At 38.9% G+C, this 22,500-nt stretch overlaps 1 protein-coding gene across 1 annotated transcript in view; it reads right to left on the reverse strand.

Annotated features, from left to right (window-relative positions):
* Window positions 1-22,500, reverse strand: part of NLRC3 (NLR family CARD domain containing 3) — a 145,808-nt gene that overhangs the window by 30,310 nt on the left and 92,998 nt on the right. Inside the window, exons 11-14 of the mRNA XM_053694194.1 lie at window positions 22,174-22,257; window positions 15,562-15,645; window positions 10,284-10,367; window positions 731-814 (exon numbers count right to left, since the gene is read on the reverse strand). Of these exons, the coding sequence (XP_053550169.1) occupies window positions 731-814; window positions 10,284-10,367; window positions 15,562-15,645; window positions 22,174-22,257 (336 nt within the window). The remainder of the gene's footprint in view (window positions 1-730; window positions 815-10,283; window positions 10,368-15,561; window positions 15,646-22,173; window positions 22,258-22,500) is intronic.

Consider the following 22,500-nt stretch of genomic DNA (forward strand, 5'->3'; position numbering starts at 1 on the left):
ACAGTGTCTGGGAGGCTGTGGTTGCTGCTGCACGCAATGTTGATGGTGAACAGATCAAAACACTAACAGAATCCATGGATGGCAGGCTTTTGAGTGTCCTTGCAAAGAAAGGTGGCTATATTGGTCACTGATTTGTTTTTGTTTTGTTTTTGAATGTCAGAAATGTATATTTGTGAATGTTGAGATGTTATATTGGTTTCACTGGTAAAAATAAATAATTAAAATAGGTATATATTTGTTTTTTGTTAAGTTGCCTAATAATTATGCACAGTAATAGTCACCTGCACACACAGATATCCCCCTAAAATAGCTATAACTAAAAACAAACTAAAAACTACTTCCAAAACTATTCAGCTTTGATATTAATGAGTTTTTTGGGTTCATTGAGAACATGGTTGTTGTTCAATAATAAAATTAATCCTCAAAAATACAACTTGCCTAATAATTCTGCACTCCCTGTAGAGCGATATGATAATGTGGTCTGCTCTTTCTGCAAGCTCCATCAATTTCAATGAGTTGTGGTTTCAATAAGCAAAAAACATCAATTCTATATACAAAAATAAATCTAAAGGAACAGTTTCCCATTTTATACCCTGCAGGTGGTATAAGAAGTGATTGGAAACATATTAGGGGATTTTTTTTTCTGAACACTGTCCCTCTAAACACATTAGTCTTTTTGGTATGGTCTGCCAGGAGGTGGGAGTTTCTGTGAAGAGATGAAAATACTTACTGTAGAGACTCCAGGGTCTGATTCTCCTTCAGCGCCCCAGCAAGAGCCTCAGCCCCCTCATCATGCAGTAAGTTAGCAGTCAGGCTGCAGAAGAAAATACAGATTGTCAGAGAGGTAAAAATCCCTAACCACCTCATCACCTTCCTCATAATATCATTACTGTATTTAATCTGCTGCCCACACTAGCAGCGAAAAGGTCACTTCATGCAAGAGGGGCTTAATTACTGACCTGCTAACAGGGTTGTCAGATAAAATGACATTTGTTCTTCATATGAGAAGCGTAACATTTCACTATTTATTGGTTTCTCTTGCCAGTCTGTTTGTTACGTGTGATGAGAGAAATTTAAAGGGATATGATACCCTAAGGCTTAAACACTTGGCAGTGATACAAAACATACACTATATGACCAAAAGTATGGGGCCACCTCATCATCACACCTATATGAGCTTCTCAGCTTGTTGGATCAGTAGTGGCCCTACTCAACAGAGGGCCCTGGTGCAAAAAATTTTTTGGGCCCCTAAAGGTAACTCAGTAGTAGGCAATAGTAATATTATATATGCTGCTCTGTATAATGATTTTGATGATAGATAGATAGATAGATAGATAGATAGATAGATAGATAGATAGCTAGACTAATAGATGATAAATAGATAGATAGAAAGATGGATAGATAGATAGATGATAAATAGATAGATGATAGATAGATAGAGATAGATAGATAGATAGAAAGAGAGAGACAGATAGAGATAGATAGATAGATAGATAGATGATAAATAGACAGATTATATATATATATATATATATATATATATATATATATATATATAGAGAGAGAGAGAGAGAGAGAGAGAGAGAGAGAGAGAGAGAGAGAGAGAAAGAGAGAGAGAGATAGATAGAGATAGATAGAGATATATAGAAAGAGACAGATAGATAGATAGATAGATAGATAGATAGATAAAGATATATAGAAAGAGACAGACATAAATACAGATAGATATAGATAGATAATAAATAGACAGATAATAGATAGATAGATAGATAGATAGATAGATAGAGAAGATATATAGAAAGAGACAGACAGACAGATAGATAGATAGATATATGATAGATAGAGATATATAGAAAGAGACAGATAGACAGACAGACAGATGGATAGATAAATGCTAGATAGAGATATATAGAAAGAGACAGATATACATACAGACAGATGGATAGATAGATGATAGATAAAGATATATAGAAAGAGACAGACAGATAGCTATATAGATAGACTTGTAACCTGAACTACTTAAAGGCCCCCCCCCCGGGACTTGGGTCCTGGTGTCACTGTACCAGCTGCATCAATGGCAGTTCAACTCCTGTGTTGGACATCACATTAAAAAATCATAGATATTAATATGGACTTAGTCCTCTCTTTGAGGCTATAACAGCCACCAGTATTCTGGGAAGGATTTCTACAACATTTTGGAGTTTGTCTGTGGGAATTTGTGCCCTGCTTTCAGCCAAAAGATCATTTGTGAGGTCAGACTAGGGTTGCCAAGTGTCCAGTATTTAACCGTACATTCCAGTATTTTAGCAGACTTTCCAGTAAAATCTATATAAAAATACAGGAAACTTAATTGTCCAGTATTTTTAAAGTCCCCAAGTGCCAGCGAAATGTAAAGGGCCTCCTAAGCCTATATTACAAATATGGCCAAAAAAGTAAACTAACACTGTGCATTTTCTATTATGTGTTATAGGCAGAGATGGTGGTGTTAAATCATGGCTGTATATGTGCTCATGTGTTACTGGAAACCAAGGGGATAAATACTTAAATTATGCCTACCTGATCATTTTCTTTTCTTCAGATGGAAAGAGTCCACAGCTGCATTCATTACTTTTGTGAAATAAGAACCTGGCCACCAGGAGGAGGCAAAGACGCCACAGCCAAAGGCTTAAATACTCCTCCAACTTCCCTCATCCCCCAGTCATTCTGCCGCGGAACAAGGAACAGTAGAAGAAATATCAGTGTGAAAAGGTGCCAGAAGAATAAAAAAATAAGAGACGCCCCACAGAACAAATACGGGTGGGGAGCTGTGGACTCTTTCAATCCGAAGAAAAGAAAATTATCAGGTATGCATAATTTAAGTTTTTCTTCATAAAGTTTTTCTTCATAAATGGAAAGAGTCCACAGCTGCATTCATTACTTTTGGGAAAACAATACCCAAAAAAAAACTAGAAGGAAAAGGCCACAAGGACACTGACCTGCAGAGAGTTGGAAGGCCTAACTAGAGACCGCAAAGCAGACTCACTGAGCCAACACTCCCCCAGGAGAACCGTCGCCCAGCAGTCGATCCCCACACAACCCTTACTAGTACAATACCAAAATCCCCAAAAGGGAGGGGACAAGGGTGAACCAAAGGGATACCCAAAAGGCACAGCAAAATCCAATAAAGGATTAGCCCCCTTCAAAAGAAGGCCGAGTCCACAGAGACCCGAATGGATCCCGAGAACAAGGGGAGACGACTCCCAAACCACATGGAGCAACCGGGCATTACCAAGGAGAAGAAACATCTCCAAAATATTGTGCAACAGCACCAAAAAGACAGCTGAAGATAAAGTCCTCAAAACGTCAGAACTCAGAGACTGAGCAAACAGAAAAATTACAAGTAGCAAACTCAGAAAGATAAACATCTGAGTCCAGTAACACGCTGCCATCCGTAGGAAGACACGGAGAAAACACTCTCCGTAAGGAAAAAGCGGCCGAACAAACTAGCAGATTGCCCAACCTTCAAAGCAGAGGAAACACTCCAGGCAATCCAGGCCGCCATACCTACTCAGAGATCTTAAAGGGGAAGAGGCACAGAACCTCTAACAAAAAGGTCCACTGGCACCCCCAAGACCTGAGGATGAACAATAGATCTCAAATCCTACACCTAGCCAGACCAGCCCAAGCAACGGCAGATCTGAAAGCAAGGGAACAGAAAGGAACCCCAATACTGGCACCCAAAAATGGCGGAAGAATGGACACAGCCACTTCAACCTAAAGACAATCGAGCAGGCGTTAAACCCAAAGAGATCTAGCAAAGCCACCCAACAAGTCTCAATGCGGAGCCAGCAGCTCCCCAGATGGAAAGGAACAACTCAAAGAGCAGCCCAATTCCCGAACCAGATAAAACATCTGTTTCAACCTCCCGAACACAGGAGAGGCCCCTAAAAAAGGAACCACACCTCCATAAGGAGGACAACAAGCCCCCTGAAGAGGAGAGTGTTGATAAACACCTGCCCAAAAGACAGGAAGTCGTAGGAAGAACCGAGAGGACACAAGGCCACGTCACCGATGAACACGGAAAGAACCCCTTAAAACACCATTGTGCTAGCACACATACCAGGCGCAAAAGTGACAGCAGAGCAACCACAAACCTTCCGTTTGCTAGGCAGGAAAGCCCACCATCAGGTCACATTAGTTGGCTGTCCCAAGGGAACCGTATCGTCTGGCACAAGGCAAGCCCCAAGGAGCCCCGGTTCTCAGTAAATCTGGCCAAGTTGTAAAACAGAACAGCCATAACAAGGGCTAAGCCCAAGTACCCTGGAAACTGGAACCCCCAGGCAAGTCCTAGGATCATTAGGTCCGGTAACATCCCACAGCGGGATCCACAATGAGAAAACGCCAAGTAAACCCTCGACAACCAGAAGATCAGGACAAGAAGCACGGGCCTCACAAATGTTTAGATTAACAATCTTCCAGGAACATAAATCCCTCGTCTGATATCAATAAACAGACCTCCCAGGGAAAAATCCAGAATAACCCAGATAACAAGAGCAAGAAGCCCTTGCAAGTCCTGACCCAAAGGGAAGAGACCACCCCTTGCAGGAGCCCAACACTCCAAAGAGCCACCATAAAAGGACACTAGAGCTAACAGGCGTCCAAGAAACAGTAACATGATTGTGCTTTAAAAGCTAATCCCCCTTAAGGGACACAAGGCGCTGCTCATTTTATCAACCTTGAAAGGAGGAAGGCTGAGTAGACCTCGCCGGGGATCGAACTAGCAAACCCTCGGTTAGCTACAGTACAGAGTAGCCACAGAGCATTAGTATGCTGAGCTAGCTATCCAGCTAGCCACAAGCTCCATAAACAAGGGGAACAGTGAGGACAAGTCACCGGAACAGAGCAACATCAAGCCTCCACATCACCTCAGATTCTAAATCAGAAGACAGTAAAACATGGGCATGGATGCCACCTGGATGGCAATACCTGAACCCTATGAGTGAAAAACCACTAGGATCTCTTCTATCCCAAGAAGGAGATGCTTAGCATTCCCAACACCAGGGAAGGACCCATAACCGGAGCCCAAAAAGACTGCATTGTCTAATGTCCCGAAAAAGGAACAACTAACTCCCGAAGGGAATCTAAATCCCCCAAAGGTGACCCATCTACAAGGAGAAACGGACAAAGTCCAAGAAGGTCTCAATGAAGAAGAGAACCACTAAAGGAACAAGTCCAAAAAGGACAATTTCCTAACGCCACACTGCCATGACCGGCGGAAAAGAGGCGCTAAACCCTCTAATTTTCCCACCACTTGGGAAGGAATACTCTTGGTTCCGAGGGTATCGGAAGCAACAGAGAGTGACGCAGCAAAATTCACTGACCCAGTCACCAGAGAGATGGCTATTTAGGACTGAAACAATCCCAAGAGCCGCACGGACCTGCAAGTCCTCTTGAGAATGTTTAGCTGAAACTTGTAAAACAAATAACAAGAAACATAAATAATGTTGAGAGCACTTGGCACCCCAACCTGACCAGCAAGGTATAATAGGTGCCACGTGTCTGAATAAGCTGTGAGACAGAAGATCTGAACCCAAGCAGGACCAGCATGCAACCAGGGTCATAAATGCCAAGCTGGCTTAATCCACCCTCAGAGAGGGAGGAAGAAAAGACAAACATGGGACTAACGTGTCCTGAACAACTTCCGTAGAAGCAAACAGCGAGTATCGATCCCAGAGAAAGTTCCTGCAGGAAACATAATATGAAAAGAAAAAATAAAATTCATCCTAACTGGATAAAATAAAATGACAGGCAACCCGAGGGTTAACGCCCAAGAAGAACAGAAAGATCCGCAGGATCAGCCTAACGGAAACCCTGTTCTCCAAACAAAACTAGGAAGGATTTCGATAACAAGACCTAAAGGAGATCACTTCATCCCCCCATGTCTAACGAGGCATTTGAAGGAGGAGATTGATGATTCCCATAACCGAGAAGGGTAGGGTCCTCAAACAGCGCAAAAACGTGTCTGAGTAGAACACGAAGGCGAGCCAGCCTGTAACAAAAGGCACAACACTCAGGAACAGTTGCACCCGCAGGGAACTGCACATACCCTCCTGTGGCCGAGAGACCTGGGGCAATAGGGCACAAACACAATCGCAAATAAACATATGGACTTTGTAGACGCGTAAGTGCCAAAAGTATGTAAAAACGTGCCACAACCTCCGGGGGGAACAATCCAGTAGGGAGCGGTAGGGAACTCGCCTCCCAGAGGACAAGGCCCCCCGAGGCGGATGGCTCAGCAGTCCCTTGAATCCCCGAGCCCGAGGAACAAGGCACTCTAGAACGGCCTAAAGAACATAACTGACTGACCTGAGTCAACGAGGCCAATTTGCATTAGTCACAGGACAAAGAATCTGAATCAGAAAGTTGAACAATCTCAACATCAGTATTCTTCATAACTGGATAAAGGATACCAAAAAATGAACTAAATATAAAACGGCACCAGATACCCACAATGGCTGGGGCACTCACCACCTCCTATGAACCAGACACCAGCGGGCTAGATTTCTCCGTCTCCACACAGTCAGGAATGCGGAAATGGGAGACCAGAACGTAAACGCGCCCGGTCACAAGATGAACCGTACAGTCCAAAAAAAAGCACACCCAACCGTAAGGTTGCATCACTTTGAAAGGCCGTTATGTTCCAAAACCCACAAGCCCAGTTAACACTACACATAAGCAGATTGAATCACATAACAAACATGATTAAAAAATACCCTGTTCAATAATCCCCCTCAGGAGATATTAACCCTTGATTCCAAGATACTAAAGGAGTCCCACTGAGACCCTGTATTTTTCATTGTGAGTTTGCAGGAACAAATGAGTTACAGTACAATCATGAAGAAGTAAAATGAAACGATCTTACTGGAATCTACGCCATGGAACAGCAACACGGCCTTTCAAGTGTGATGGATAGTAGCATCGCCTCCGCCATGGACTTGAGAGAAAAAAGCAGTCAGCGAAGCGAAGTTCGACAACGCCGATTGCTTGTGGAGTTGTTAAAATGAGTCGGGATGGTTACGCATAAAGACTCTCCCTGCATCTCCGGACTAACTTTCATCCAAGCCCTCACTGAGAGACTGACAGGATTAATTAAAACTCCTGTCCCATGTTGAAGAGTACTACCCTCCATAAAAGACTAAAACAAACTTCTGACACTTCTCTGCCAACCTCCCTGGACAAAGGCAAAAGAATGACTGGGGGATGAGGGAAGTGGGAGGAGTGGATGCCACCTGGATGGCAATACCTGAACCCTATGAGTGAAAAACCACTAGGATCTCTTCTATCCCAAGAAGGAGATGCTTAGCATTCCCAACACCAGGGAAGGACCCATAACCGGAGCCCAAAAAGACTGCATTGTCTAATGTCCCGAAAAAGGAACAACTAACTCCCGAAGGGAATCTAAATCCCCCAAAGGTGACCCATCTACAAGGAGAAACGGACAAAGTCCAAGAAGGTCTCAATGAAGAAGAGAACCACTAAAGGAACAAGTCCAAAAAGGACAATTTCCTAACGCCACACTGCCATGACCGGCGGAAAAGAGGCGCTAAACCCTCTAATTTTCCCACCACTTGGGAAGGAATACTCTTGGTTCCGAGGGTATCGGAAGCAACAGAGAGTGACGCAGCAAAATTCACTGACCCAGTCACCAGAGAGATGGCTATTTAGGACTGAAACAATCCCAAGAGCCGCACGGACCTGCAAGTCCTCTTGAGAATGTTTAGCTGAAACTTGTAAAACAAATAACAAGAAACATAAATAATGTTGAGAGCACTTGGCACCCCAACCTGACCAGCAAGGTATAATAGGTGCCACGTGTCTGAATAAGCTGTGAGACAGAAGATCTGAACCCAAGCAGGACCAGCATGCAACCAGGGTCATAAATGCCAAGCTGGCTTAATCCACCCTCAGAGAGGGAGGAAGAAAAGACAAACATGGGACTAACGTGTCCTGAACAACTTCCGTAGAAGCAAACAGCGAGTATCGATCCCAGAGAAAGTTCCTGCAGGAAACATAATATGAAAAGAAAAAATAAAATTCATCCTAACTGGATAAAATAAAATGACAGGCAACCCGAGGGTTAACGCCCAAGAAGAACAGAAAGATCCGCAGGATCAGCCTAACGGAAACCCTGTTCTCCAAACAAAACTAGGAAGGATTTCGATAACAAGACCTAAAGGAGATCACTTCATCCCCCCATGTCTAACGAGGCATTTGAAGGAGGAGATTGATGATTCCCATAACCGAGAAGGGTAGGGTCCTCAAACAGCGCAAAAACGTGTCTGAGTAGAACACGAAGGCGAGCCAGCCTGTAACAAAAGGCACAACACTCAGGAACAGTTGCACCCGCAGGGAACTGCACATACCCTCCTGTGGCCGAGAGACCTGGGGCAATAGGGCACAAACACAATCGCAAATAAACATATGGACTTTGTAGACGCGTAAGTGCCAAAAGTATGTAAAAACGTGCCACAACCTCCGGGGGGAACAATCCAGTAGGGAGCGGTAGGGAACTCGCCTCCCAGAGGACAAGGCCCCCCGAGGCGGATGGCTCAGCAGTCCCTTGAATCCCCGAGCCCGAGGAACAAGGCACTCTAGAACGGCCTAAAGAACATAACTGACTGACCTGAGTCAACGAGGCCAATTTGCATTAGTCACAGGACAAAGAATCTGAATCAGAAAGTTGAACAATCTCAACATCAGTATTCTTCATAACTGGATAAAGGATACCAAAAAATGAACTAAATATAAAACGGCACCAGATACCCACAATGGCTGGGGCACTCACCACCTCCTATGAACCAGACACCAGCGGGCTAGATTTCTCCGTCTCCACACAGTCAGGAATGCGGAAATGGGAGACCAGAACGTAAACGCGCCCGGTCACAAGATGAACCGTACAGTCCAAAAAAAAGCACACCCAACCGTAAGGTTGCATCACTTTGAAAGGCCGTTATGTTCCAAAACCCACAAGCCCAGTTAACACTACACATAAGCAGATTGAATCACATAACAAACATGATTAAAAAATACCCTGTTCAATAATCCCCCTCAGGAGATATTAACCCTTGATTCCAAGATACTAAAGGAGTCCCACTGAGACCCTGTATTTTTCATTGTGAGTTTGCAGGAACAAATGAGTTACAGTACAATCATGAAGAAGTAAAATGAAACGATCTTACTGGAATCTACGCCATGGAACAGCAACACGGCCTTTCAAGTGTGATGGATAGTAGCATCGCCTCCGCCATGGACTTGAGAGAAAAAAGCAGTCAGCGAAGCGAAGTTCGACAACGCCGATTGCTTGTGGAGTTGTTAAAATGAGTCGGGATGGTTACGCATAAAGACTCTCCCTGCATCTCCGGACTAACTTTCATCCAAGCCCTCACTGAGAGACTGACAGGATTAATTAAAACTCCTGTCCCATGTTGAAGAGTACTACCCTCCATAAAAGACTAAAACAAACTTCTGACACTTCTCTGCCAACCTCCCTGGACAAAGGCAAAAGAATGACTGGGGGATGAGGGAAGTGGGAGGAGTATTTAAGCCTTTGACTGAGGTGTCTTTGCCTCCTTCTGGTGGCCAGGTTCTTATTTCCCCAAAGTAATGAATGCAGCTGTGGACTCTTTCCATTCATGAAGAAAATGACTGCTCCACTGTGAAAATAAATAAATGGTGGGATCAGGGATGGGGCCTAAGGCTGAGCTTTTAGGGGAACATGGTGTGTCTCTACCTACTATCTGTTCTCAGTCATCTACAGATTGTCCGGTATTTTTATGGAGCACAGCTGGCAACCCTAGGTCAGACACTGATGTTGTAGTAGACAAGCCAAGGTATTGATCTGGTCCCATTTTGGTAAATTTCATGCAACCATTTCACTGCCAAATGTGGTTATATATATATATATATTTTTTTAACTATTTCACAAACTTTGGGTTTCCCACTGAAATAATTTACATATATTAGAAGAGCAGCTCTCGGCTGTCACTTGACAGCCGAGACTGCTGGAGCTTACTGCAGCTGTGACAAATATATATATATACATTATGCGGTTCAATGGGCTTTGTAAAGAGAGATGTTTGTAATAATTACAAAGTAATGGTAACAAATAAGTACAGTGAAATAAATATGTGAAATCATGTTTTACAGGTGAAACATTTTACCTGAGTATTTATTTTGGCAACAAAAAAACTACAGCTGTGACTTTAAGGTTTCATGTCCCCCAGTCCCAATGTCATAATACTCACTCTAAATGTGTCAGGGTGGAGTTTTTCCGTAGTGACTCTGCCAGGGCACGAGCACCCTCTATACTGATGGAATTCTCCCGCAGACTGGAAAAAAAGACGTGAGAGGAGAAATGGGTTATAGGGAAAGGCTGTGTAGCAGAGAGAGCTTGGGTGGCAGAAAAGGTGACAGAGAAGACAGAGGTGATCAGGAGAAACCTAAAAGAGGGACAAACAAGGTTTATTTCAAGAAAACAAATTATACTAAAGCCAGGAGGGGATTCGTCCTTTTTTTTTACATGTAGGAATTGTATAGTATATTTTGGTGTAAGGTGGATTATGGGTAAATAACTGGCTTCAGCAGAGAACAGGACGTGATGACCCATATGGGCTGTAGGCTAAAAAAAGCTGCAGGGCCATGGGATCTGATTATGGCTCCTCCTACCAGATGCCCAACTCAGTCATTGCCCAGTAATAAAACTCTATTTATAACAAAAGACAAAAACATGGGCATATAATAATATAATCCCAGTTAAAGAATATTGTTAGATTTAACCATCCTGCCACATTATTATGTAGGGAGAATTTTCATTGGCTGCCAGATAAAGCTAAAGGAACATGGTAGTAAAAAGAGTGTACCATTAAAAAAACTTCCAACTGACTTCTATTATCAAATTTACCTCTTTCTCTTTGTCTCCTTTGTTAAAACCTAGATCCTTTTCATGAGAGCATACTGAAGTAGGATCAGGAGTGTGCATGAGATACGTTTCAAGGTTTAAAGGGACAGTGAACCCAAATTTATTCTTTCGTGATTCAGATAGGGCAGCAATTTTAAGCAACTTTCTAATTTACTCCTATTATTATTTTTTCTTCGTTCTCTTGCTATCTTTATTTGAAAAGGAAGGCATCTAAGCTTTTTTTTTTGGTTTAGAACTCTGGACAGCACGTTTTATTGGTGGATGAATTTATCCACCAATCAGCAAGAACAACCCAGGTTGTTCACCAAGAATGGGCCGGCATCTAAACTTACATTCTTGCATAAAGATACCAAGAGAATTAAGAACATTTGATAATAGGAGTAAATTAGAAAGTTGCTTCCAATTTCATGCTCTATCTGAATCACAAAAGAAAAAAAAATTGGGTTCAGTGTCCCATTAAGGTTACCAAGAGAAAGAGGTAAATTTGATGAGAAAAATGTATAACTTTAAAATACTGTACACTCTTTCTGAATCGCGTGTAATTCTGAGTTCAGTGCGCATTTAAAGGGGAAATAAAATGACATTCCAACTCTTAGTAACTTTTAGACATAACAAGGATGCTAACCTGTGATGACTTATTAAAGGGACATCCAATCTAAAATTTTCTTTCATGATTCTGAGCATACAATTTTAATCAACTTTCCAATTTACTTCTATTATCAGATATGTTTTATTCTTTTGGTATCCTTTGTTGAAGGAGCAGCAATGCACTACTGGGAGATAGCTGAACACATCTGGTGAGCCAAAGGCAAGAGGCATATATGTACAGCCACATATCAGCAGCTAGCTCCCAGCATTGCCGCTCCTGAGCCTACCTAGGTCTGCTTTCATCACAGGATACCAAAAGAATCAAGCAAATTGGAAAATTGTATAAAAACAGAATTTATGCTTACCTGATAAATTACTTTCTCCAACGGTGTGTCCGGTCCACGGCGTCATCCATTACTTGTGGGAAATGTTCTCCCCCACAGGGAAAGGCAAGGAGAGCACACAGCAAGAGCTTTCCATATAGCTCCCCCTCTGGCTCCGCCCCCCAGTCATTCGACCGAAGGTTAGGAGAAAAAGGAGAAACTATAGGGTGCCGTGGTGACTGTAGTGTATAAAGAAAAAATTTTCAACCTGATTAAAAAAAACAAAAAAAAACAGGGCGGGCCGTGGACCGGACACACCGTTGGAGAAAGTAATTTATCAGGTAAGCATAAATTCTGTTTTCTCCAACATTGGTGTGTCCGGTCCACGGCGTCATCCATTACTTGTGGGAACCAATACCAAAGCTTTAGGACACGGATGAAGGGAGGGAGCAAATCAGGTTACCTAAACAGAAGGCACCACGGCTTGCAAAACCTTTCTCCCAAAAACAACCTCCGAAGAAGCAAAAATATCAAATTTGTAGAATTTGGCAAAAGTGTCCAGAGAAGACCAAGTCGCTGCCTTACATATCTGGTCAACAGAAGCCTCGTTCTTATAGGCCCATGTGGAAGCCACAGCCCTAGTAGAGTGAGCTGTGATACGGTCAGGAGGCTGCCGTCTGGCAGTCTCATAAGCCAAGCGGATAATGCTTTTCAGCCAGAAAGATAGAGAGGTAGCAGTAGCTTTTTGACCTCTCCTCTTACCAGAGTAAACGACAAACAAGGATGAGGTTTGTCTAAAATCTTTTGTTGCTTCTAAAAAGAACTTTAAAGGACGAACAACATCTAAATTGTGTAATAAACGTTCCTTCTTTGAAACTGGATTCGGACACCAAGAAGGAACAACTATTTCCTGGTTGATGTTCTTGTTGGAAACAACTTTTGGAAGAAAACCAGGCTTAGTACTCAAAACAACCTTATCTGAATGGAACACCAGATAGGGTGGATCACACTGCAAAGCAGATAATTCAGAAACTCTTCTAGCAGAAGAAATAGCAACCAAAAACAGAACTTTCCAAGATAGTAACTTAATATCTATGGAATGTAAAGGTTCAAACGGAACCCCTTGAAGAACTGAAAGAACTAAATTTAGACTCCAAGGAGGAGTCATGGGTCTGTAAACAGGCTTGATTCTAACCAAAGCCTGAACAAAAGCTTGTACATCTGGCAAAGCTGCCAGTCGTTTGTGCAACAAGACGGATAATGCAGAAATCTGTCCTTTTAGAGAACTAGCTGACAATCCTTTATCCAAACCTTCTTGGAGAAAGGAGAGAATCTTTGGAATTTTAATCTTACTCCAGGAGAATCCTTTGGATTCACACCAACAGATATATTTTTTCCATATTTTATGGTAAATCTTTCTAGTCACAGGTTTTCTGGCTTGGACCAGAGTATCAATCACAGAATTTGAAAACCCACGCTTGGATAAAATCAAGCGTTCAATTTCCAAGCAGTCAGCTGCAGAGAAACTAGATTGGGATGTTCGAATGGACCTTGTACTAGAAGGTCCTGTCTCAAAGGTAGCTTCCATGGTGGAGCCGATGACATATTCACCAGGTCTGCATACCAAGTCCTGCGTGGCCACGCAGGAGCTATCAGAATCACAGAGGCCTTCTCCTGTTTGATCCTGGCTATGAGCCTGGGGAGGAGAGGAAACGGTGGAAAAACATATGCTAGGTTGAACGACCAAGGCGCCACTAGAGTTGCCTTGGGATCCCTGGATCTGGACCCGTAGCAAGGAATCTTGAAGTTCTGACGGGACGCCATTAGATCCATGTCTGGAATGCCTCATAATTGGGTTAACTGAGCAAAGACCTCCGGATGGAGTTCCCACTCCCCCGGATGGAAAGTCTGACGACTCAAATAGTCCGCCTCCCAGTTGTCTACTCCTGGGATATGAAACCCAACTTCTTTCTTTCATGATTCAAATAGAGCAGTGATTTTAAGCAACTTTCTAATTTACTCCTATTATCAAATTTTCTTCGTTCATTTTTTTTTTTAACAACAGGAATATAATCTTAGGAGCCGGTCCATTTTTGGTTCTGCACCTGGGTAGCACTTGCTGATTGGTGGCTAAATAATACAAAATTGATAATAGGAGTAAATTAGAAAGTTGCTTGAAATTGCTGCTCTATCTGAATCATGAAAGAAAAAAATTGGGTTTCATGTCCCTTTAATTTTGACTTTACTGTTTTTTTATGTGCAGTAAATTATTAACAAAATATCCTATCTTATAAAACAGATAAAGCATTAACAATCATATAAATAGTATCAAAAATCATATAAATAGTTAAAATAGTATAACAATCATATAAATAGTATCAAAAATCATATAAATAGTTAAAATAGTATAACAATCATATAAATAGTATCAAAAATCATATAAATAGTATAACAATCATATAAATAGTATCAAAAATCATATAAATAGTATAACAATCATATAAATAGTATAAAAATCATATAAATAGTATAAAAATCATATAAATAGTATCAAAAATCATATAAATAGTATAACAATCATATAAATAGTATCAAAAATCATATAAATAGTATAACAATCATATAAATAGTATAACAATCATATAAATAGTATCAAAAATCATATAAATAGTATAACAATCATATAAATAGTATAACAATCATATAAATAGTATCAAAAATCATATAAATAGTATAAAAATCATATAAATAGTATCAAAAATCATATAAATAGTATAACAATCATATAAATAGTATAAAAAATCATATAAATAGTATAACAATCATATAAATAGTATAACAATCATATTAATAGTATAACAATCATATAAATAGTATAACAATCATATAAATAGTATAAAAATCATATAAATAGTATCAAAAATCATATAAATAGTATAACAATCATATAAATAGTATAACAATCATATAAATAGTATAAAAATCATATAAATAGTATAACAATCATATAAATAGTATAAAATCATATAAATAGTATAACAATCATATAAATAGTATAAAAAAATCATATAAATAGTATAACAATCATATAAATAGTATAACAATCATATAAATAGTATCAAAAATCATATAAATAGTATAAAAATCATATAAATAGTATCAAAAATCATATAAATAGTATAACAATCATATAAATAGTATAACAATCATATAAATAGTATAAAAATCATATAAATAGTATCAAAAATCATATAAATAGTATAACAATCATATAAATAGTATAACAATCATATAAATAGTATAAAAATCATATAAATAGTATAACAATCATATAAATAGTATAAAATCATATAAATAGTATAACAATCATATAAATAGTATAAAAAAATCATATAAATAGTATAACAATCATATAAATAGTATAACAATCATATAAATAGTATCAAAAATCATATAAATAGTATAAAAATCATATAAATAGTATCAAAAATCATATAAATAGTATAACAATCATATAAATAGTATCAAAAATCATATAAATAGTATAACAATCACATAAATAGTATCAAAAATCATATAAATAGTATAACAATCATATAAATAGTATAAAAATCATATAAATAGTATAAAAATCATATAAATAGTATAAAAATCATATAAATAGTATCTTCAACCTCAGACTTGTAGACTCACTTGAGAAGCTTCAAACCAAGGTTCTGACTAAGTCCTTTAGTCAAGGAGTTCAATCCACGGTTGCTAATGGAATTGCTCTGCAGACTAATTAGAAAAGATAGGAATTATTGCCTTTTATGCCCCATCAGTGTCTGACAACAGTAACATTCTTTAATGCATATAAAAAAAGGAGATTTTACATACGTTAAAAATACTTTTGTTTTCAACTAAAAATTGTGAAAGGAAAATAATTTTTTAATTTAAATACTGCAGTATTGGTTTTGTACATGCAACTAAATGCCACTGCTTTATTGGTTGGGAGAAACAGGTCTATGAAAGGAAGTTGTTGATTCAAAACAGGAACATGAGTTTTTATTAAATAAAATAAATTATATATATATATATATATATATATATATATATATATATATATATATATATATATATATATAAATATACTGTATATATACACAGGTATACCACCCTTTAGAGCGCTTCACTTTACAGCGTTTCGCTAATACAGTGCTTTGTGGAGCTGAAGTTCAACCTCCAAGGATTTTGAAACAGTGCTGTAATAATCGTGAGATTGCGAGAAAAGTGACCGGCACCATTTTGCTATGCATATTTCACTTTGTTTACATCATTACAGTGCAATCTGGGTCTCAGTGCTATAGTCTGGCAAATTTTACTACAGTAATTGTCACTATTTTACAGGTGCAGTATTTATTGAATACTAATTGAATACTGTGCTGTGCTAGTGTTAAACTAAATGCAGCACTATTGCACCCATAATATATAATAGTTCAAACATGTTTTCAAGCTTTTAAACACACTGGCAAGTGAAAAGAAAGCTAAAACCGCCGTTTCACTTTAAGGCGGTTTTCACTTTACAGCAGGACTCCGGTCCCTAACCCGCTGGATGAACGGGGTATACCTGTATATATATTTATTGAAATGCCCTCTTTTAACTGAAACTAAGACACATCATGACTTCAATGTCCCTTTAAATAAAACCATGTAAGCATTACACAATACAGGCAAAACTTTTAAAGGGATATAATGGTCAAAACTGAAATTTGCATGAGTGCATTTTAATTCTGAATAGAAACAATTGTGCAATACACTTGTATTGGTGCTTGTATACAAACACCTGCATTACTTGTATAACTTCTAGGGCAAGATTACATATGCGGCACAGGCTTCAACGTAACTGCTGAAACCTGCCTTGCCTGTAATTTCACCTCGCACATCGGGGGATTTACATAAACCCTGCCGACAGTTCGTAAGCTGCCATAAGTCGGATAAACTAGCCATGTCCAGAAATGTGCGTAAATCAAAATTTCTGGAGTCGCCAGTGACTTACGGCACTTTAGAAACTGCTGGCGCCTAAGAAAATATATATATATTTTTTTTTTAAATCACCTGTAAAATTCTAACTTTCGCCTCCCAAAAATAAACCCGACACGTAAAAAAACCCTATATCCCTCATCACCCCCATATCAGAACTAAAAATAAATGTATTAACCTCTAAACTGACAACCCCCCACAACGCAATATGCCTAATTAAACTATTAACCCCTAATCCGCCATTCACCCACATCGCAATCCCCCTAATATATGTATTAACCCCTAACCCGCCATTCACCCCATTGCAATTATTCTAATTGAACTATTAAACCCTAATCCGCCATTAACCCACATCGCAATTAACCTAATAAACTTATTAACCCCGAAACCGCCATTAACCCACATTGCAAAAACCCTAATTAATCTATTAACCCCTAAACCCCCAAACCCGCACAACGCAATTAACCTATCCAAATTACTAAATTTCCTAACCTAACACCCCCTAAATTAACCCCAATTACTTGAATTAAAAAATACTGTTACAATTAAAAACCTAACATTACTTTTAAAATAAAAAAAAATAAGTTTAAATTAATCTAAAAATACAAAAAAGTCTAGCATTACAGAAAATAATAAACCAAATTATCAAAAATAAAAAAATTAAACCTAATCCCTATGAAAATAGAAAAGCCCCCCAAAATAAAAACACCCCCTAATCTAATACTAAACTACCAATAGCCCTTAAAAGGTCTTTTTGTAGGGTATTGCCCTAAGGTAAACAGCTCTTTTGCATAAAAAAAATATATGTCCCCCCTAACAGCAAACCCCCCTAAAATAAAAAAAAACTTAAGCTATTCATTGTTTGGGCATTGTCCTTAAAAGGGCATTCAGCTCTTTTACAGTGCCCAAAATCCCTATTCTAAAAAAATAAAAAAAATAAAATCCTAACTCTAACCCCCTAAATAAGTACTCATCGTTCCTGAAGTCCGGTGATGAAAGTCTTCTTCCAAGCGGCAATATCTTCTTCCATCGCTGCAACATCTTCTATCTTCACCCAGGACCAAGCCGACATGGAGATGAGCACGAAACAGAATACCGGCGACCGCGGAGCTCCTCTTCGTACGATCACCGCCCCACACTGAGGATTGAATTCAACATATGCGTTTAAATATGGGGTACCTTGCATTCCTATTGGCTGATTTGGATCTTCAAATTCAAATCAGTCAATAGGATGAGAGCTACTTCAGTAGCTCTCATCCTATTGGCTGATTTGAATTTGAAGAATTCGGTGATCGTACGAAGAGGATATCCACGCTCGATGGCCCCGTGGTCGCCAGACTTCTGTTCCGCACTCATCTCATCTCTGCGTCGGCTTGGTCCTGGATGAAGATAGAGGACGTCGCCGCAATGGAAGAAGATATCACCGCTTGGAAGAAAACTTTCTCTGCCGGACTTCAGGAACGGTGAGTGCCTATTTGGGGGTTAGAGTTAGGATTTTTTATTTTTTTAAAGAATAGGTATTTTGCGCACTGTAAAAGAGCTAAATGCCCTTTTAAGGGCAATGCCCATACAAATGCCCCTTTAGGGGCAATGGGTATCTTAGTTTTTTAGTGTTAGTTTTTTTATTTTGGGGGGTTTAGTGCGTGGGGGGTTTACTGTTAGAGGGGGACTTAGAATTTTTTCTAATGCAAAAGAGCTGTTTTACTTAGGGCAATGCCCTACAAAAAGCCCCTTTAAGGGCTATTGGTAGTTTAGTATTAGATTAGGGGGTGTTTTTATTTTGGGGGGCTTTTTTATTTTTATAGGGATTAGGTTTAATTTTTTTTATTTTTGAGAATTTGGTTTATTATTTTCTGTAATGTTAGACTTTTTTATTTTATGTAATTTTAGATTAATTTAAACTTAGTTTTTTTTACTTTTAAAGTAAATGTTAGGTTTTTACATGTAACAGTATTTTTTAATTTATGTAATTGGAGTTTATTTAGGGGGGTGTTAGGTTAAGGGCTTAGTAATTTAAATAGTTATTTGCGTTGTGGGGGGTTGGTGGTTTAGGAGTTAAAGGGACAGTCTAGTATAAATTAATCTTTCATTATTCAGATAGGACTTTTAATTTTAATCAACTTTCCAATTTACTTTTATCATCAAATTTGCTTTTTTCTCTTGGTATTCTTAGTTTAAACTAACCATAGGTAGGCTCATATGCTAATTTCTAAGCCTTTGAGGGCTGCCTCTTATCACATGCTTTTTAAATCTCTTTTCAACACAAAGAGACAGAAAGTACACGTGGGCCATATAGATAACACTGTGTTCAGGCACAGGGGGTTATTTAAGATCTAGCACAAAACAATGCTAAATTTAAGACAATAGATAATAAACAGTCACAGTCATGTGATCAGGGGGCTGGAAGAAGGTTCCTAGATACAAGGTAATCACAGAGGTAAAAAGTATATTAATATAACTGTGTTGGTTATGCAAAACTGGGAATGGGTAATAAAGGGATTATCTATCTTTTAAAACAATAACAATTATATTGTAGACTGTCCCTTTAATAGCTTAATTAGGTTAATTGCGTTGTGGGGTTTGGCGGTTTAGGGGTTAATATATTTATTAGGTTTATTGCAATGTGGGTTAATGGCGGATTAGGGGTTAATAGTTTTATTAGTTACTGCGGTGGGGGTTGGCAGTTGACAGGTAGATAGATATTGAGCATGCGTTAGGTGTTACAGTGCTCACATTTTCAGCGTCAGGCTTGCTGCACCTGTCTATGTGTGATGAGGTGAAAAAAAAGTAGACAATAAAAATAAAAATAGAATGGTATTATCATCTCAATATAGTAGTCATGGTAACCAAATAGCAAAAAAATATTATTAACAAGCATTGGCCTATTCTTCAAGATTGTAATAGTCAGGTTAAGGAGTTTCAAGAAAAACCAATTATTGCATATAAAAGGGTCAGGAATTTGAGAGATCACTTTGTTAGGTCAGATATACGTTCATCAAAACAGAAAGAACAGAGATATATAGGTAAAAGGAACCTATCATTAAAGGTAAGGAGTTCTTTCATCCAAGAAGTGGTCAAAAATTAACTATAAGGAATTTTTACACATGTGAGACAACATTTGCTGTCTATTTAATCAAGTGTCCGTGTTCCCTCAGCTATATTGGAGAGACAGTGAGAAAGGTCAGAGATAGAATGAATCAACACCGCTCCAATATTAAATGTGGAGATAGGAAAGCACCAATATCACACCATTTTTTGGAAAAGGGGCATAATATTAGCCAGCTTAGGTGGCAAATAATTGATCATGTGGGCCCGCAGAGGAGGGGAGGTGACCGAGAAAAGCTGCTCAAAAAGAAAGAGATGTATTGGATAAACAGATTAGGAACATTGGTCCCAAATGGATGAATAGGGACTTTGATTGGTCGGTTTTCTGGTAATAGGTCAATATTTTACACTTTTTTCTTAGAAATTGTCAAAAAAAGTTTTTGTATATATGGGTCAGAAAGGTGGTATGCTTTGAATAAATAGCTTAGTTACTTGTTTGAATAGCCATCAAAAGACTGAGGAAAATCTGAAAGGGTAATGTCAAAAAAATTGTTGCCTTTAAATGTTTAATGGGTTATACTAAAGTGTGTTGACAACCAAAAGACACATGGTGGCGCTAGAGATAGTTTTGAGAATGGCGCCAAACCAAGTTGTTTAAAAAGAGGCATTTCAGTGTATTGTGTGTATAGCATGATTAAGTGATGTTCATCACGAAACGTTGCTTTTTCTTTTTGTCCAATAAAGACTTTTTAACATAATATGGTGCTGTGGACACAGTATTCGTTGAGTGAAAAGTGTGGAATGGGCAGTTTCCACGGTCTACACGAGCACAGTGAAGTTACCAGCAGCTGTTCCAAGTATTTGAGAATGTGATGAGGTGAAAATGGAGTAAATTGTCTCAATTTTCGCCGGATAAGTCCTTGCGCTGAATATGTGATACCAATTTATGACGCGGTTCTATGTTAGCTTATGGGAGTAAAAATTGCGGGTGACGGGTGAAATATACGCGCCACATTTATATGCAGCATCGCCGGCTTTTGCGGGCAAAGCCGCATATGTAATCTTGCCCCTAATTAGTAAAAATGCTTATGTAGCATACAAACATTTCTAGTTCTGTCTATCTCAGGATAAACAGAAAAGGGAGGTACTTTAATTCATTAAACTTTACATTGCAGCGTTTTGTTTTTTTAAATACTTACCTTACCCAAAACGGCGATTCTCCGCCCGCAGCTTCTCTGTACTAAGCACAGCAATGACAAAACCCTATTCCTCCAATCATGGCGTGCACCCCAGAGCGCCCATCTCTTGAGGCCATGCAATGATTAGAGGAAGCGGTTTTGTCATCGATATGTTAAGTATAGCATGAGAAGCGGGCGGAGGTTCGCCGGTCTGGGTTTCCTAAAGAAAAAGGTATTTAAAAAAGAACGCTTCAATGTAAATTTTAATGAATGAAAGTGCCTGTTTTTATAGTATTTTTAAAAACCAGGAACTTATTTATTAAAATTAACATTTACTTTAACTATACAATTACTTCCACTGGTTATTAAGGGCTAGATTACAAGTGGAGCACTAAATTATCATTCACACACAAACGGTCAAATTTGCCCGTTTGCGGGCTCGCAATAATTAACCAGCCATTACAAGTGGAGCACTAAATTATCGCTCACACACAAACGGTCAAATTTGCCCGTTTGCGGGCTCGCAATAATTAACCAGCCATTACAAGTGGAGCACTAAATTATCGCTCACACACAAACGGTCAAATTTGCCCGTTTGCAGGCTCGCAATAATTAACCAGCCATTACAAGTGGCTGGTTATTGCTACTGCAAGTTCGTGGTAGCAATTAGCACTTATTAAATTAACCAGAGATCAGATCTCTGGTTGAATTTATAAATGTGCCCCAAAAGCCCCCCAAAATGCAGTGGTGTGTATTTTATTATCAAATAAAAATTGTAGCATTTTTATTTTTGAATAAAATAATTGCACCAGGAAGTTTTTGTTGGTTAAATTGAGCAAGTGATAAACAATAACTACACCAAAGAAATACTGCCATTGAGCAACCATTAACAAGAATAAATATTTAGAAATCACCACCCACTACAGCAAGACTGGGAGTCTGAACACCACCTAATGGACAACTCAACATGATTATATATATATCACTGTCTGATTATCCCATGCGAAGCAAAGCTACAAATTCTCCCTTGAAGGAATAGTCAATAACTGAGGATTTCACTTACTCCAAGGTTTTAAGACTCAAGTTTTCAGGGAGAGCTTCGGCTAGAGATGTGGCTCCTCTGTCCCCCAGACAATTACTGGACAACCTGTAATCAGGAGAAATGTGAGAAAGGGAGCAATTAGTGTAAGTAAACACAAAATATAGAAGAAAATACAAATGGGTAGAGTGTGTGAATGAGAGATGTCAGAAATGATTGCTGTCTGTAGGAAGTGAGGCAATACAATATCACTGAATACATTATTGTTAATGTATTATGGAAGCACACTTATCACCCCTAGCAAATAACAGTATTTCCAACTCTAAGAAGCCACTAAAATAGAACAAGTAC

Source organism: Bombina bombina, chromosome 11 (assembly GCF_027579735.1).
Source record: "Bombina bombina isolate aBomBom1 chromosome 11, aBomBom1.pri, whole genome shotgun sequence".
Classification (NCBI taxonomy): Eukaryota; Metazoa; Chordata; class Amphibia; order Anura; family Bombinatoridae; genus Bombina; species Bombina bombina.